The sequence below is a fragment of the Protopterus annectens genome, chromosome 4.part0, assembly GCF_019279795.1.
Source record: "Protopterus annectens isolate FY-2018-M chromosome 4.part0, PAN1.0, whole genome shotgun sequence".
NCBI lineage: Eukaryota > Metazoa > Chordata > Ceratodontiformes > Protopteridae > Protopterus > Protopterus annectens.
This window is the reverse complement of record NC_056733.1, coordinates 1408055245-1408071933: the sequence shown is the minus strand read 5'-3', so window position 1 is coordinate 1408071933 and position 16689 is coordinate 1408055245. Positions and strand designations below refer to the sequence as shown.

General features: G+C 41.9%; 1 protein-coding gene and 1 pseudogene across 1 annotated transcript in view; both read left to right on the top strand.

Annotated features, from left to right (window-relative positions):
• The window catches only part of LOC122800455 (vicilin-like seed storage protein At2g18540), a gene marked incomplete at its 5' end in the record, with an annotated part of 92515 nt that extends 80332 nt beyond the window's left edge, over positions 1 to 12183 (top strand). Inside the window, one exon of the mRNA XM_044069899.1 lies at positions 12125 to 12183. Within this exon, the coding sequence (XP_043925834.1) occupies positions 12125 to 12183 (59 nt within the window). The remainder of the gene's footprint in view (positions 1 to 12124) is intronic.
• Positions 12184 to 12229: 46 nt separating this feature from the next.
• On the top strand, positions 12230 to 12851 carry LOC122800454 (annotated as a pseudogene).
• Positions 12852 to 16689: the final 3838 nt, after the last annotated feature.

Genomic DNA, 16689 nt, shown 5'->3' with positions numbered 1-16689 from the left:
AGTGTTTTGACATGCACGAGCCTGCCTACACTGTTCTTGTATGGAAACCAGTGCAGAATGATAATTACCTCATTTGCTGGTGAAAACAATGCAAATGAGGTGAATTAGCAATTCAGCAAGCAGGCAGGTATCCGTGCAAGAACAGTGTTAGTTGACAGAAATGTATTCAGTTACTAACCGAATACATTTCTGCAAATAACAAAACAGAGGCATGACAGCTCCAAAAAAAAGCATGTATTATACTCTTTAGACATGCCAATGGCCAAATATATGGCTATTGGCATGGAAAACTGCTTCATTTTTATAAAAATCAAAGTTATTTTGTTTTGGCCGATCTCGGCTGTTTAAGCATAGGGCAGTGGCATGCAAATGGGATTGTGCGAAAATAAAAAAAAATGTGAACTCAATTTTAAGGGAAGTCTTCATTTTGATATTACAGTCTATGGCATGCAGAATCAAAACAATACCAGGGAACAGTGGTTGTCAAGGGGAAAGGCTCTGTGTTATTTCAGTAACTATGGCCTAAGGCAGTGAGGTATGCAAATGAGGGGAAATTTACTGAATCACAAAAATCTTCTAAGTACCAAACTGCACCTAACTGTGTAGGTGCTGTAGCATGATTGTGTAACTAGGAGGAGCAACAGACATGAAAAGGGTGTGTGTCAGGCATGTTGTAAGCACATTGGAACCCTATGGCGCACAGATAAGCTTAGCTAAGCACAGCTAAGCAAGGGGGTGTGTCTGAGGTTGTATTGACCTATTCCATGAAATGAAGAACGTGTTCACATCCAGGGAGGGCCACTTCTTTGTGTTTACATTAGCTAAATGGGTTTGCGTAGTGTGCACCTGGTCTAAAACAAACAACAAAAACCCCGGAAATAGCAAGACTGTTTACATTTGGACACAGGGTTTGTGTGGAGTGCCTCTGGGCTTAAAAGGGGAGGAAATAGGAAGGGAAAAAAGAAAGGAAAATGGCAGAATAAAAGCAATCAAGAACAGATTACATAGCTAGCAGGTGGAATGCATCATAGCCTCCCAATCATACAGGCAGCATCTGCAGCACAACAGTATAAACTATGGAAACACCTTACAGTCTGTTTTTTTCCACAAACTCTGCACCATTGGTGTACACATGCGGGGGAATTTTAATTGTAAAAATGTTAGGGGCTGCCATTGCTTTGATCCAGCAGTATGTGCTAGAGGCTGAGGGTGGAGAGGAGGATAATGCTGACAACCGCCACAGACCGAGGAGGAGGAGAAGAGGTTCAGATCCAGGGTAACTTACCAGGGGCTACATGATCTGGAGAAAGTAGATCATTACAGGGTGGACAGAGACATACTTCTGCAAATTACTGAGCTGTGCCAGCCTCAACTCAGACCTAGAGCCAACAGAGGGGAACCCATCCCAGTGGATACCAAGGTATGTGTACCCTTAAGAATTCTAATTACAGGTACTTTCCAAAGACCTACTGGAGGCATCATGGGGGTCTCAGAGGCATCTGCATCTAGGGTACTCCACCAGTTCCTGGATGCCATGCTACCACATGCTGGTGAGCACATTTACTTCCCCAACACCCATAATGAAAGGACCAGCAATATGCATCTCTTCCAATATGTAGCAGAATACTTGGAGGTACTGGGTACCATAAACCACACGCACATCCACATCAAAGCACCACCCAGTGAACAGGGTAGGATCTACATAAACTGCAAGGGATTCCCCTCCATCAACTGCCAGGTCATGTGCAATGCCCAGGGCATTATCATGTATGTGTGTGCTGGCAGCCCTGGAAGCTATCATGACTCCTACATCGGGCATTTGTCACAGCTGTACCAGGCATTTGCCAGTGGGGGCATCCTGTATGGCCATCTGGTGTGGCGTGCTGGCTATGCACTGAGCCGTGGATGATGACACTCATCAGAAATGCACACGCACCCACACAAGAATGCCATAATGAGGCACATGCACAAACCAGGATCATTATAGAGCATGTCTTTGGGATGTTCAAGTCATGGTTCCACTGGCTCAACATATCTGGTGGAGCACTGCAGTACTCTCCAGCCACATGTGCACACATGTTCACAGTATGTGCAATGCTACACAATATGATCCTGCGGAAACAGCTGCAGCAGAAACAGCACGGGGAAGGGCCACACAGCCCACCACTATTGCCAAGCTCCCCACAGGCACAGAGGGACTCAGAAGAGGAGGCCCCTGAGCCTGCTCCTGTAGGCAGACAGAGGCATGCCCAGTATGCTCAGGCATTGGCAAAGAGGCAACGGATAGCACACACACTGACACTGTAGGGACCCCAGGTACTGACACCTCTCTCTGACTCACACACACAGTAAAATGGATGACACACACATCAACTTACCTGTAACGTACCATGTATAGGCAGTGTACTATGTGCATCCAACATAAGCAGCCCTTAAGCACCGTCCTCACAACTGCCGCAAGCACAGGGTAAGTCAGTCTTCTTAACAATAAATTAATGGATTTGTATGTTTTGCTGGCATATCTATGGTAATGCTGCATGCATGCAAGGGAATGGGGTGGCCTACTGGGATAGCAGAACACAACTGACAGCTATGTAGGATGCCAGGAAATGTCTGGTCAAAACTGGCCTCCACACACTATACAGCAGTATCCAAGGTGGCAAATGCCACTGCAGTATATGTGTGGGGACAACTAATGGGGTGTCATAAGTCATAGGCATAGATGTCAGTGTGGGAGTCCCATACCCACACCCACACAGCAAGTCAGCTGTAGAAAACCACAGAGAAATGCCTGGTAAAGGTACATAAATAGTGGCAATGTTGAATTATCCCCCTACAGACTCACACAGTGATAGCACAGTAGGATTCATAGTTGCAGTAAGGCTATGAAGGGTAAGAAGTCTGAAACTCAAATGTATGCCATTACAATCTGACCTGTACTCTTTACTGATATGCCTCTAGTCCCCAAGACAGGGCACAATAATATGGTAAATGGAACCAAAATGTAAAACAAATATCAGCACAGTCTGTGCAAATGTGTACAGTTGACAGATGTGCCCCCCCCCATATACCCACACAAATGCAGTAACATGCATGTTTGCAGGGAAATAGCAGCATAGCACACATTGGCAGGGCTGTACCAATACATATGAAAATATGCTGCCTGTTGACAATATGCAGGGGTCAGTGAGCTATGTGAATGTGTAGTTAATACTGTCAGGATCTGGCCAGCACATTCTCCTGGCAGTCGTCTCATAGTGCCCCATATACAGTGCTGTCTTTGACATGGCCATGTGTAGATAACTGCAGTGCCAACTGTTATGCATGTCAGTGACAGCCACTGCTCTGCCACTGACATACCTGGAAGTCACAGTGCTATGTGGAATATACTACACATATAAGGGACATCTTGAAGGATGTGTAGTTGAGGTGCCAAGGCTTTTGTGAATATAAATGCTTTTTGGTACTGTTGCCAGTGCTTATTCTAAATAATACTTTTTTCTTATGTTTGCTTTTACATATAATGGACATGCCTGCACAGTAGAATGCACTCTGTACCCACACCCATAGCTCTGTAGTGCATGCAATAACTGTGTAACACTATAGTACAAATAACTAGATAGGTGGGGGTTCTAATCTCAATACTGGCAAGTGTGTGTGTGTGTGTGTGTGTGTGTGTGTGTGTATGTGTGTGAGAGAGAGTGAGGGAGTGTGTGTGTCTGTTTGTAGGTAAAACAGTTTTAGGCTATTTCCACTGAAAACACTTCCCAGTGCCCCATTTTATCAGTCCTGCTGATGTCATTTCCGTTATCAGCACCTTTGGCCAGTTGTCAGCCCAGTAAGCTCTGTAGCATGGGCGATAACTGCATAACACTACAGAACAAATCACTAGCTAGGCAGGGGTTCTAATCTCAGATCTGGCAAATGTGAGCGTGTGTGTGTGTGTGTGTGTGTGTGTGTGTGTGTGTGTGTGTGTGCGTGTGTGGATGTATAAGTGTGCGTATGTTTGTAAGAAGTATTTTGATATGTTTCCCACCCAATGCCCTACTTTATCCGTCCTGCTGATGTCATTCCCCTTATCAGCACATTTGGCCAGTTGTCAGCCCAGTAAGCTCTATAGCATGTGTGATAACTGTATAATGCTATAGTACAAATCACTAGATAGGCAGGGGTTCTAATCTCAATGCTGGAAGTAAGTGTGTGTGTGTGTGTGTGTGTGTGTGTGTGTGTGTGTGTGTGTGTGTGTGTGTGTGTGTGTGTGTGTCATATCCTGTGTGGGTTGTACCATTTTGAGTTCTGTACCACCCTGTACACTTCCCATCACCCTACTTTAACAGTCCTGCTGATGTCAGTCACCATTACAGATACCTCTGGGCAGCTGTTAGCCCTCTAAGCTCTGTGGCACTTGCAATATCTGCATACTACTATAGTACAACAAACTAGTTAGGTAAAGGTTCTAATCTCAGTCCTGGCAAATGTAAACGTTTGTGTGACTGTGTGTGTGTTTGTAGGTTAATGATTTTGAGGCCATTCACACCCAGTACTCTTCCCATTGACCTACTTTAGCAGTCCTGCTGATGTCAGTCACCTTTACGGATACCTTTGGGCAGCTGTCAGCTCTATAAGCTCTGTGGTGCTTGCAATAACTGTATACTACTATAGTGCAACAAGTTAGTTAGGTAGGGGTTCTAATCTCAGTCCTGGAAAATGTGTGTGTGAGTGTATTTGTGTATGTGTGTATATCTGTAGATTACAGTATTTTGTGGGTGTCCACAACCAGTTCATCTGCAATTGCCATACTTTACAAGGGCTGCTGATGTCCCTCACCTTAGATGTAACTTGGGACAACCTTCATCCTTTAAGCTCCTTGGTGCATGTGATAAATACATACACTGTAGTAGCAATAACTAGATAGGTAGGGGGTTGAATCTCAGTCCTGGCAAGTGTGTGTGTGTGTGTGTGTGTGTGTGTGTGTGTGTGTGTGTGTGGTTGTGAAACATATCCATTGGGGGGTTGATTTTGCAATCTTTTAGTGTGGTCCACCCAGTACATGTCCCAATGTCCAACACCTCAGGATTCCCAGTTCACTGTGAGTTTGGCCAGTATATGTTGGTGTAGTGTGTGACTGACAATCAGGATATGTTTGTTCAGACAGTCGTTCTACTCTGGAGTTCATTTTGGGTACTGGTATGTTGTGACTGATGCAAATGTTTTTGTGTGGACATTTGCACCACTATCTGTGTTTCACTACAGTTCCATCCCTGTAGTGCATGCTATATTTGTATATACATGGGTAATTGCCCAGTGCTGATGTGGGTGAGTGTCATGTTACTCTTACTGTGCTACATAAGGTGCTGGGTGACATGTTTGGCAGCTGTCAGGGGATTTCCATTCTGTTACATGACTGTGGTCATACCTTTACACTGTCCAGATGCCTAGATACTCTCCAGATGTGTGGCTCATATGTTTGGTCTGTTCCCCAGACAGTTGTTGTCCTTGGCTAATCAGTAGGATACTCTGGGTAATGCAGTCAGTAAATGCTGACATTCATTGGTGTTACTGACTTCATATCCCTCAGCAAAGATGTTACAACAAACCCGGTAACACCAGCAACTGTCAGAATTTATAACAGCAATATTCCAATATACCCCTGTGTTTGGGCCTCTGTCCCTCAATTATGTCAGGCTTTGTCCAGATGTCATGCACTAAGAGGTTCAGAGGTATCTAGTAACATTATTTATTGCCTTCATTCCTGCTACCATCCTAGTAATGTCATAGACCCCCGGACATGTAACAAGGAAGCAGCCATAGATATGAGTCCTGTACCTATATATTCTGTGGGAAATTGTACTTGTGAGATTTCTGTCTATGTCTGGCCATTGTTAATAGACTGTCTCAGGATTCCGTAGCAGTGTAGTGTGTACATGTTATTTGGGCTGTGTAGGAAGGGGAGTATATGTGAGTGTCATGGGCCCTTTCTATCTGACTGTGCATGCTGCTCTGGTTTCTGGTTTCCTATCACCTGTATATGATTGTATGGGCAGACAGTGACATGTCCAATAACACCTCAAGATTCCCACTACACTGTGACTTGGGGCAGTATACGTAGGGGTAATGTGTGAATGGCAAATGGGATATTGCTGCTCACACAGTCATTATACTGTTGTGTTCAGTTTGCATATTGGTATGTCACTGTGACTGTGGTGCAATTGGTTGTGGGTATGCACTTTCACACCAGTGTCTGTTTTCCACTACTGTTACATCCCTGTAGTGCCTACTATATTTGCAAATGCATGTGTACAGTCCCAGAGCTTGATTTGGGTAGTGTTAGGTCAGTTCTAATTGTAGTTTGGATGTCGCTTGGTAGCTCAGTGTAGTTTCCCTAATGTTGTTATGTCTACATATTCTTAGGATGTCCAGTTGTCTGGCTAATATCTTTCATCTGGTCCCCATAACTGTTGTGTATTCCTGATACATCAGTGGGATGATGTGGGGATTGGGGTCACTAACTAATGAGATGCAATTGAGTCCCGGACTTGTGATATTTCAGTCAATATATGTTAGGACATACAGTGTTACTACATCAACTTACTCAGCTTATCTACTCACATATCTTGGATATGTCCCTATTTTCATGCCTTTGTCCCCCCACTTTGTCAGGCTTCGGCCAGATTCATTGGACTAAGGGACTCTGAGCATACCTTTCCACTGCCAGGATTTTCACAGAATATCCACATATTTGTCTCATACTTTTGTTCTGTTTCACTGTTTATTTGTATTTTTCTGGTAAATCACTGTGATGATCCAAGGTTTATGTCAGTAAATAATGGCATAACATTTCAGTTTCCATTCTCATATCCTCCAGTAGTTGTCTACTGAAACTCACCCTGTTGCTGTACCAAATGTCTTCGTTTCTAACAGCGATATTTGAAATATGTCCCTATATGAGGCCCACCCCCCATATTACAGCCTTTGTACAGGTTTTTTGCACTAAGAGGTTGAGAGGGATAGTTCTGAGGTATGACTGCACTGCATGTTCTATACATTTGATATATATATATATATATATATATATATATATATATATATATATATATATATATATATTCCTTCTTTTATCTATTTATATATGTATATCTATATTATGTATCCACTTTTTCATATATATGTTTCAACAGACATATATATGTGTGTGTGTGTGTGTGTGTGTGTGTGTGTGTGTGTGTATCTATATACAACACATGAATGACTCCACAGAGCTTTCTCCCTAATGTTGTATGCCTCTATTGCATGATATGTTTGAAAAAGCAACATTAATTCCTACAGCTCGGATGGTGTAGTGGTATATTGCTCTGATTATAATGTACAGGGTCATGGGTTTGAGACTTGGGACTGATGTTTTTTTTTTCATTAATGTTAAATGACAAGAATGTATGATATGTAACCATTACAGACTCTCACAGCTCAGATGGTGTAGTAGTATGTTGCTGTGATTGTAGAGCACAGCATCCTAGGTTCAAGACTTGGCAAGGCTGACTATTTTGTTGCTGGGCAGAACAAGGTCTGATGGATACAGAGTGATTAAGACACATTTAAGCAGTTGTAAGCAGGTTTGCGTGACACTAAGCAATGCCAAGCTACCATTAATCCATTTTAGCTTCACTTAGCACTGCTTATTCTCGCTTACTTCCCCGTGCTAATTTCTTTAAAAGAAAATAAAAAGGGGTGATAGGAAAGTGGTGAAAAAAGGGGCATGCAGAGGGAAGTATAGTATGAAAGGTAGCTAGGGATGTGCAGAACGGGTGTAGGAAAGGTCCATAGCTGTCCATTTCTTCCACAGTAACAGCTGTGAATTTCTACAAAATATGGAGGTGAATTTGGACACTCAACCCCCTGAGAGAGGGGTGAGGACAACAGTAATGTGTTGTCAAGTCAATTGAACCAGATTACATGTGTCCAGTGGGCACATGTACAAAATGGACAACTATGTATGGGGCATAATTTTTTGGGGGAACAGATGCCCTTTTTTAAGGTGAAAGTGGGATGCTGGGGAGAGACAGTAAGTATATTTGAGGAGATAAGTTGGGTAGGAAGAAAGACAGACAAGACAGCAGGCAGGGGTGGTAAATGACACATGTGGGGAGAAAACACTTTGGATGGGGAGGGTGGTTGGGAATCAGATGCCCATGAGCCCCCAAATGGATACAGTGGGACTGAGGTCCCCACCCATGGGCAGTCAACACTTCACATTCGTGGTCCCAAAGGTGGATGTGCTGGGGGCTGGACAGGATGGACAGGCTGACCCTCAAGATGCACCAGACAGCCCTCAATCTGGTGCAGCTGTCCACCAAACTCCTTTTGGATGGCACTGTACCAAACCCCGGACCTGGCTACAGGTGACAGTTTCTTGTCTGGACCCCATCCTCTGAGGCAGTTTTACCCAAAGGTGGTGCAGGACCAGCAGATGAGGAGGTTCCAGGTTGGGTCCCAGATGGGCTGGGGCCTGGTACCATGGCCAGATGAGGTGGGACAGGTGGATCCGCCAGGATCTGCCTTCCCAGATGTGCTACGGTGTTGAGGTTTTACAAAATATGTTGGTTAGTCATGAGCAACACATTTCCATATTAATTATAACAGCATGCATGGGTGTTCCAATTGACCCTATAAAACAGATTTGAAACAGTTGCATAACAAACAGAAGACATGCATATATGGAACCACAGTAGGCATTATAATGGCATGCAAGTTACATTGATAGCAACAGGCCACCGATGATAGTATTTGAATAGGGAACATTAATAATCAAATGATTCAATATTTGTAGAACAATAGGACACATGTCCCAACAGTAGGTTTGGAGAAAAACATACCCGTTGATTATGTGTATGAATTATTGATGCAGATAGGGTGGGGGAGAGAGAGATAGATGTCAATTAACAACTGTTTAGGCTTCATTTGTTCACAACTGTACTGATCATTGCTCTACTCATTACTCTCCAGGTATGACCTCACTTTACATCTACCTATGTCCTGGAGTTGGGCAGTGGAATGTTTGTACACAGTGTATTACTAAAGCCTTCTTAAAGCTAATACATACATTTCCTTATGTGGCAGACCTGTGGAGGAAATATCTGTTAACACTACCTGACTGCTTCTACACATATTCACATATTCAAGGTTAAATAGGTGACACTGACAGGGGTGCCCTGCACTCATGCTGTGTGTTTGTGCTACTGCCATACTCTGCTTGGATTTCTACCTCTTACCCTGGGTATTGGCAGCGGTGACCACGAACCATGACAGCGTGACACGAGGGACATTTATCTGAAAAAAAAAACACTTGGTGAATGTACTTATCTTGCTGTCATTTGCTGCCATGAGGTTGGACAGTGGAAGTGTTGTACACAGTGTATTAGTACAGCCTTCTTACAGCTAATAGAAACATTTCCTTACCTGGCAGACCTGTGGAGGAAATTTCTGTTAACACTACCTGACTGTTTCTACACATATTCATGATTACATATGTGACAATGACAGGGGTGCCCTGCACTCATGCTATGTGTGTGTGCTACTGCCATACTCCACCTGGATTTCTATCTGTTAGCCTGGGTATTGGCAGCGGTGACCACTAGTGGTGACAGCGTGACACTTGAGGGAGATTTTTCGGAAGTAACCGCTTGGTGTATGTACTTATCTTCCTGTCATTTCCAGCCTTGAGGCTGGATAGTGGAAGTGTAGTACACAGTGTATTAGTACAGCCTTCTTACAGCTAATAGAAACATTTCCTTACCTGGCAGACCTGTGGAGGAAATGTCTGTTAACACTACCTATCTGTTTCTACACAAATTCACATATTCTTGGGTGAAATTATGCAAACAGCTTACTATCACTCCCGGGATTCGAACCATGCCTGTTTGTGCAAAAAGGTACAACAAGGTTGTGTTTCATCACAATGAGCTATTGAGGAAATGCTGTCTCTTGCTTGACTGTTTTCTGCCTAATACTCCCTTGGTTGGACAATCTGACCTTATAATTCTGACATTCATGCATGGCAGATAGTTCTTGTACTGCATATTAATACATTGACATCTTACAATCTAGAAAGCAATGGTTGACACAAAGCACTGTTGTATGGGATACAGTATATTACTTTACACATTACTATTCAGGGATCAGATCTTGGTGCATGGAACATTTCATATAGTCAAGCTCCTGTTTTACAGCTCCACAATCTTTGTCAGATGAGCCTCAATTAATTCATGCTGTCAGAGCCATAGTTGCTGTGCAGAACCTGTACACATTTAGATTCATACCAACACATACCAAAGTAAACACAACAGTCTGGGTTTTTTAGTTTTATTGAAGGGTACTGACACTTTTTTTGATAGATATCCTGTACATCACTATTATTCTGTTAATGTCATTTAGTCATTACAAACAGTAAACATTTTAACCTTCTGACAGCTGACATTATACTCCTTTTTATTTATTTGCCCTGAATACTGCAAGCTAGATTTGTACTCACCAGCTTCCCGGCACAGCCTTAGCAACCTGCTGGCATGGGCGTCTATGTTCACAGCTCTCTCATCTGCAGCTGCACAGGAGATAAAGAAGCATTTGTGCATACCTATCGATCATATACATAGGCTGGACTTTGGTAAACACTAATTGATGCTAATACTTACACACCTCTGGGATATTCTGTGCCCATGCATCTTGGGTCCACTTGTCCAAGAGCTCCCTCTTCCTATGCTTGAGGTCAACAAAATGGTCCTAGACCTGCTCACCAGTTCAAGAGATGCCAGTAGCACTGGTGAGATCACGTGCGAGATGGTCCCAGGCCTCAGCTTTGTATTGTGTGCCCTGGTACTGGCCCTGCAGCAGTCTCTCCTCATGGTCTTTCACTAGGAGTCCAACCATGACCCTGGACTCCTGAATGTCTCAGCGCTGTGCCCGAAAGTGCGATTCCTCTCCTACACCAGCCATATTGCCTGCAAAGATGAGTTACAACTGGTTATGGCTGTATTCCCACCTGTGAGATTTAAATAGGGCCAAATCCCCACCCTTTGCTGTCATTGGACCATTTTGAATATGTTAAGCTGAGCTAAGCTAAGAGACGCACAAACCTGCTTAGCTAAGGTTGGCAGTGCTTAAATGGTTAGATGTTGAGCACTGCTTACCAATGTGCAAATCCGCTTAGCTGGGCTACTTATTGCTTAGCATTTACATTTAAGCAATGCTTACACCAGCTAGGCATAGCTAAGCACTACATATCATTGCTCAGATTTCATTTTATAAAGTATCAGGATTGTGGGATTGATTCATCATTACTGACATATTCTAATTTTATGTTTACCATTCATGACATCCCCCTATGTGCTTTCATTACATTATATTCTTGTGTGACTATACTGTATGGGGCATGTGTTTATATGGGGGTTTCACATATTTTCTAGAATGACACCTCACTTTTGGACCTGCTACACTACCCTGGTTGACAAATATTATTTACTACCTCATTTAATAAAACAAAAACATTTTAATAGTGCTTTCCCACATAAAAGTGAACAGACTTCATTGGGGCTTGAACCATGAATGCCTGCATGCAAAGCAGAAGCTCTAACCACTACACTATCCCATCTGGATAGTTTTAGCTGTATATTTCTATTTAGCTCCTTGGGATATTTAAGCTATGCTAAGCACAGCTGCATGACACACACACCAGTTTAGCTACTCTTAAGCTTTACTTGGGATGGAAAGAAAAATAAAATGGATTTAAATTTTCTTCTCACTTTAGGGGTATGCACATACCTCTCAGCTTCTTGGGCAGGACATCCGGACAACTATATCATACATGGGGGAACTCTGTCCAGAATTTCACTAACCGACATATGTTGTTCTGCCACTCATAAAATGTTTAGTTTTCTGACAAATCAAGTGCAGGGGAATTCTTTATGCATAAGTATGAAAAGAACTGGAATGGTGGTACCTTTTCTATTACCTATTCTGTTGACTGGGGACTAGGAGCCAAGGACTGACAGGGAAACTGGGAAAGAGCAGTATTAACGGGATCCAGATATGTTCTTTGTATCTCAGCTATTTGTGTTGTTACATTTATTCTTAGAACAGATGGGAGGAGTAATAGATTGGAAAGAGAGAGTTGTCCACTCTGTGTATGGATGAAAAACCAACATACAGATGCACCAGTCAATGAGCAGAATAGATTGGAATGGACATCACAAGCCAGTGTACCCTTGGAGACCCAACAAATTACCAGAGGGGGTTCCTCAGCTTGCTAGGATGCCCTATATCTCTGACAAGCACCCTAGACAGACCTTGGATGTCATTAACCTTCTTCACAAGCACTGGGAGCTGTGTGATGTTGCACTTGTTGTTGGAGATAAGATGATATATGCCCACCAGGTGATACTGTCTGCCTACAGTCCATATTTTCATGCCATGTTCACTGGCGAGCTGGTAGAGAGTTGCCAGACAGAAGTGGTTATCTGGGACATTGATGAACAGGCCATGGAGCTTCTAATCGATTTCTCTTACACATTCCAGATCACTGTTGAGAAAGGCAATGTACAGACTTTGCTGCCATCTACCTGCCTTCTGCAGCAGCAGAGATCCAAGAAGCCTACTGTGAGTTCTTAAAGAGACAGCTGGATCCTTCCAACTGCCTTGAGATCTGAGCCTTCACTGACACACACTCTTGCCGGGAACTGCTCCACATTGCTGGCAAGTTCACTCAGCATAACTTTCAGGAGGTTATGGAGGGTGAGGAGTTCATGCTACTTCCAGCCAATCAGCTGACTGATATACACTTTCTGAGTGCAGGGGCATGTTAACTGTGCGAGCACTGCTGGGACATGCCCCCTGCACTCATTCATGGTTCATGTCCATATAGGTAGAACAGCAGTGCGCCTTTGTGAATATGCAAGGTGCACTGCTGTGCTGTACAGACACAAACCACTCTGTGCAAGACTAGTGCTATTCTTGCATGGAGTTTATTGAATCCAGTGGGTTGTTTACCTCACACCAGAACTGCTTGTAGGAGAGAAGGAAGATGATTTGTTTTGATTTGAGGTACTTAGCTTTATGTCTGCATGTGGCTTGTTTAGTAATGTTAAGTAACTTAGTGTATTGCTCCCTTGAATATGGAATGGAGTCATTTTTTCCAGAATTCCCAAGTTTCATCACATAAATGCATTAGACTGTTCAACTCTTTTGAGAGCTAGTCAGCCTTGTTAAGGCCTAGAGTTTATGGGAAAGCATGTGTTTTGAAGGACTAATAAAAGTTGTGAGATTAAGATGGCAGCAGAGTTTGCATCATTGACATTGAGAATTGGTGACCATTCAAGTGTTGCAAGATGGGCTTTCAGTCTTGTTATTTTCTGGGGAGTTTTTGGCTTACAGGAGATAGTTATAGGAAAATATTTTATTTTTAGATTTTGTATGTGAAATGTTAAAGAGCAGTGGTTACTGAAGATGAGTGGGTGATTTATGACACTGGAGATATCGCTCGGGTGGAAGGTAATTATGAAGTCAAAAAGCAAGTGAGGATTAGTTTTAAAATTAGGTCACCAATTTTAAGCAGTTTGAGACTGGCAGGGAGCTCTGAGATGTCCCCAAGGATAATTATGTTTTTCTGGAGGGATGTTGGTCAGGATATTATTCAACAGAGCTGTACATTTTACTAATTAGGTAGGGAGTAGACATCTGCAACATAAAGATAACGGTGGCTCTTGGTTGAAAATTTAGTAAAAATCCAGTTATGGTCATGGTCACTGGTGAGGTTGGCTTGTGCTACTGCAGACATGTTGGGAGTTGACCTGTGAAGAAACATAACACCTCCTTTAACAAAAAGATTAGGTCAAGAATCAATGTGTGTGTACATATGGAAGGGGACAACAACTTATTGTATAACAAATATTTAATTAGTATTATACTAAGATCTTTGAGGACTCCAGACATTTCACCTTCATTTACAAAAGGTTTGCATGTAATTGCTCATCAGTTATCAGACTTGATTGCAGCTTGAAAAAAGAAATAGTTCCACTATATACATTGGTATGTGATTTGCAAAAATAGTCTTAAAAAAGTCAAAATACATTAGCAGCTATGGAAAAATGTTTAGTGAGTTTGAAATGAGGCTGGGAAATTTGGAAAGTAATTGCAATTTAATGGCTCCATATGTGAACTTCATGAATAGGGAGACAGGCTGCTGTATAACTTGATTTAGAAGTGAGGACTTGTTGGGACAACATTATAATTTGTCTGTTAGGTGAAGAAATATTGACAGGAAAAGATCAAAGATCAAAAGTAACTTTATTGTCATTAAACCATATACAAACATATAGCTGAACAAAATTTCATTTCTCCAAAGCTCATATACAAAAACATAACACAGTAACACAGAAGCAAGAACACAAAACATATATTGCAACAGCAGTTGAACAAGCCAACTGAAGGCACAGAAGCTTTGAAAAACCCAGCACGATTCAAATGACTACAGCAATCACTCCTCTAAACCACCTCCATCTCCTACTCCATCACCAGCAACATAAAAGTCCCAGTCCTTTCTTCTGACCATCCTTCTGACACCACAGACCTCACCAACTGCCACTACCTGCAGTCCTGAAAGGCCACACCATCACCATCAACATCCAAGCCCCAGTCTTTCCATTCAACCTTCCTTCTGACACCACTGACTTTACAACTGCCACTATCTGCAGGCCTGAACAGCCACAACATTTAGATGTATTTCCTCAAACTTCACCATCTAGACCTTCACTGTCAGAAGTTCCATTCTCCAACACCATCCGCCACATCTCAAATCCAGTCCAATTACCACTGACTAACAAAAACAAATCAGGTCCCTTTAAATCACACAATCTCCACTTCCTGCACAGTGTATCCAGCTCGGTTCACCACTGCAAGCCCAAACTTTCATAATCCAGTGTTTCCAAAAGAAAAACAAGCAAAAAATTTCAACGAGGACTCCACAGACATCACAAATGCCACCACATAGTCAGCAGCACACTTGACAGACCAAAAAGACTACAGGGTCAACAAATTATGAAGCTACACTACAAAACAAAAAGTGCACAACAGGAGCCAGAGAGGCCACTGCCACACAAGGTGCTGCCATCTTCAGTCTTCACACAAACATACATCAAGCAATCAATGGTATTTTAACCCAGGTAGCAGGCTTGGCCTTGGTTTTCTCTTCATGTGTAGTAAAACAGACCCTGCATCCTTTATTCCCACATGGCCTTCCATTCTAGCCATTTTGTATAAAGTTGCTAAGTACAGCAGATGCTTCAGAGTTGCAGGGGCATCAGAAAGAATGGAGAAATTTCATACAATGGACATCATGTAAAAACTGGATCTCACTTAAATTCAAGAAGTGAGACTTATAAGGAAAAAATAGCTCAGGACAAACAGAATTGACACAGAAAAACAGATGATGTGTTTATATGGAAGGGTACCAGATATGTACAAAATCATGAGCAACTTTCACAAATTATAAACATCTCTTTAATTCAATATGGCACTTGATCAATTAAGACAAAGGAAACTTAGACATTCATGAAATCAAAAAGTTTCTGTGACCTGTAATGTAATATGGTAAAGTTCAGCATACAAGTTGCTTGGTAAGGAGTGATAGAAATGATTATGTAAAATTAATTTTAAATTACTAAACATGTAGACAGGACATAACAAAAATATGTGGATCTTGTCCTAGTGACACAGTTCAGATATAAATATGGCATAAAGCTGCTTATATACAGTATATGAATGTAAGTCTTTATTCACAATGTCATACTCCATTAAATGGGGGCATCCTCCATTTAAATTGGATGGAAAATCTTACAGGAAGGTCAGTTATGGCTTAATTAGAATGTATTAGCTGCCTGACTATACTTTTGAGTTACAAAATTAAATAAAAGTTTGATGATCGGACTGGACAGAGTTGGCCTACCTAACAAGTTGTAACGTTAATAAGGTGAAATTAATGACTTGAAGAGCTAGTACAGCAATAGTTTATAACATCTACTAAATTTACTGTGAATCTAGTGAACAATATGTGTTCTATTTCATCAGGTGTTGCATTTTCTGGCAGTTGTCCTGTTCATTCATACTGAGTTAACTGGACTTGATTGAGTTACTTGGAAGTAACTTTGTGGATGTGAACATTCAGATACACCATCTCAGTTTTGAAAGTCAAAATTTATCCACAAAGTTCACAAATATTTTGTTGATTTTTTTTAACTGGACTTAATTTAGAAGATCTGAAATAATGTGTTTAGTAGGTGACTAGTGTCGCTCTTCTGTTAGCTTGTAGTAATCATTTTGACTTTCTTGAGTTGGCCTTGGCTCAGGTGCACTTGTTCTTCGTGTATCACAGTCAAATTTTCCCATATAAAACAGCAATACAGAATTTTCTGCATCAGGCAATGATCCTGGTTGATGGAATTACATGGGTGTGTTTTGCTTAACAGCTCATATTGTTTAACAGTGTACTGTTTTCCTTTTACCAGTTTATTTTCAAAGATAAATACCTGATATAGTGCTTGCAAAATGTTATACTATTGAAACATGAATTCTCATGCTAATATTAACAAATTTCTTTGTTACAGGACAGTATTAGAAATTTAGGCAAGCAAATCTATTTCATGTTAT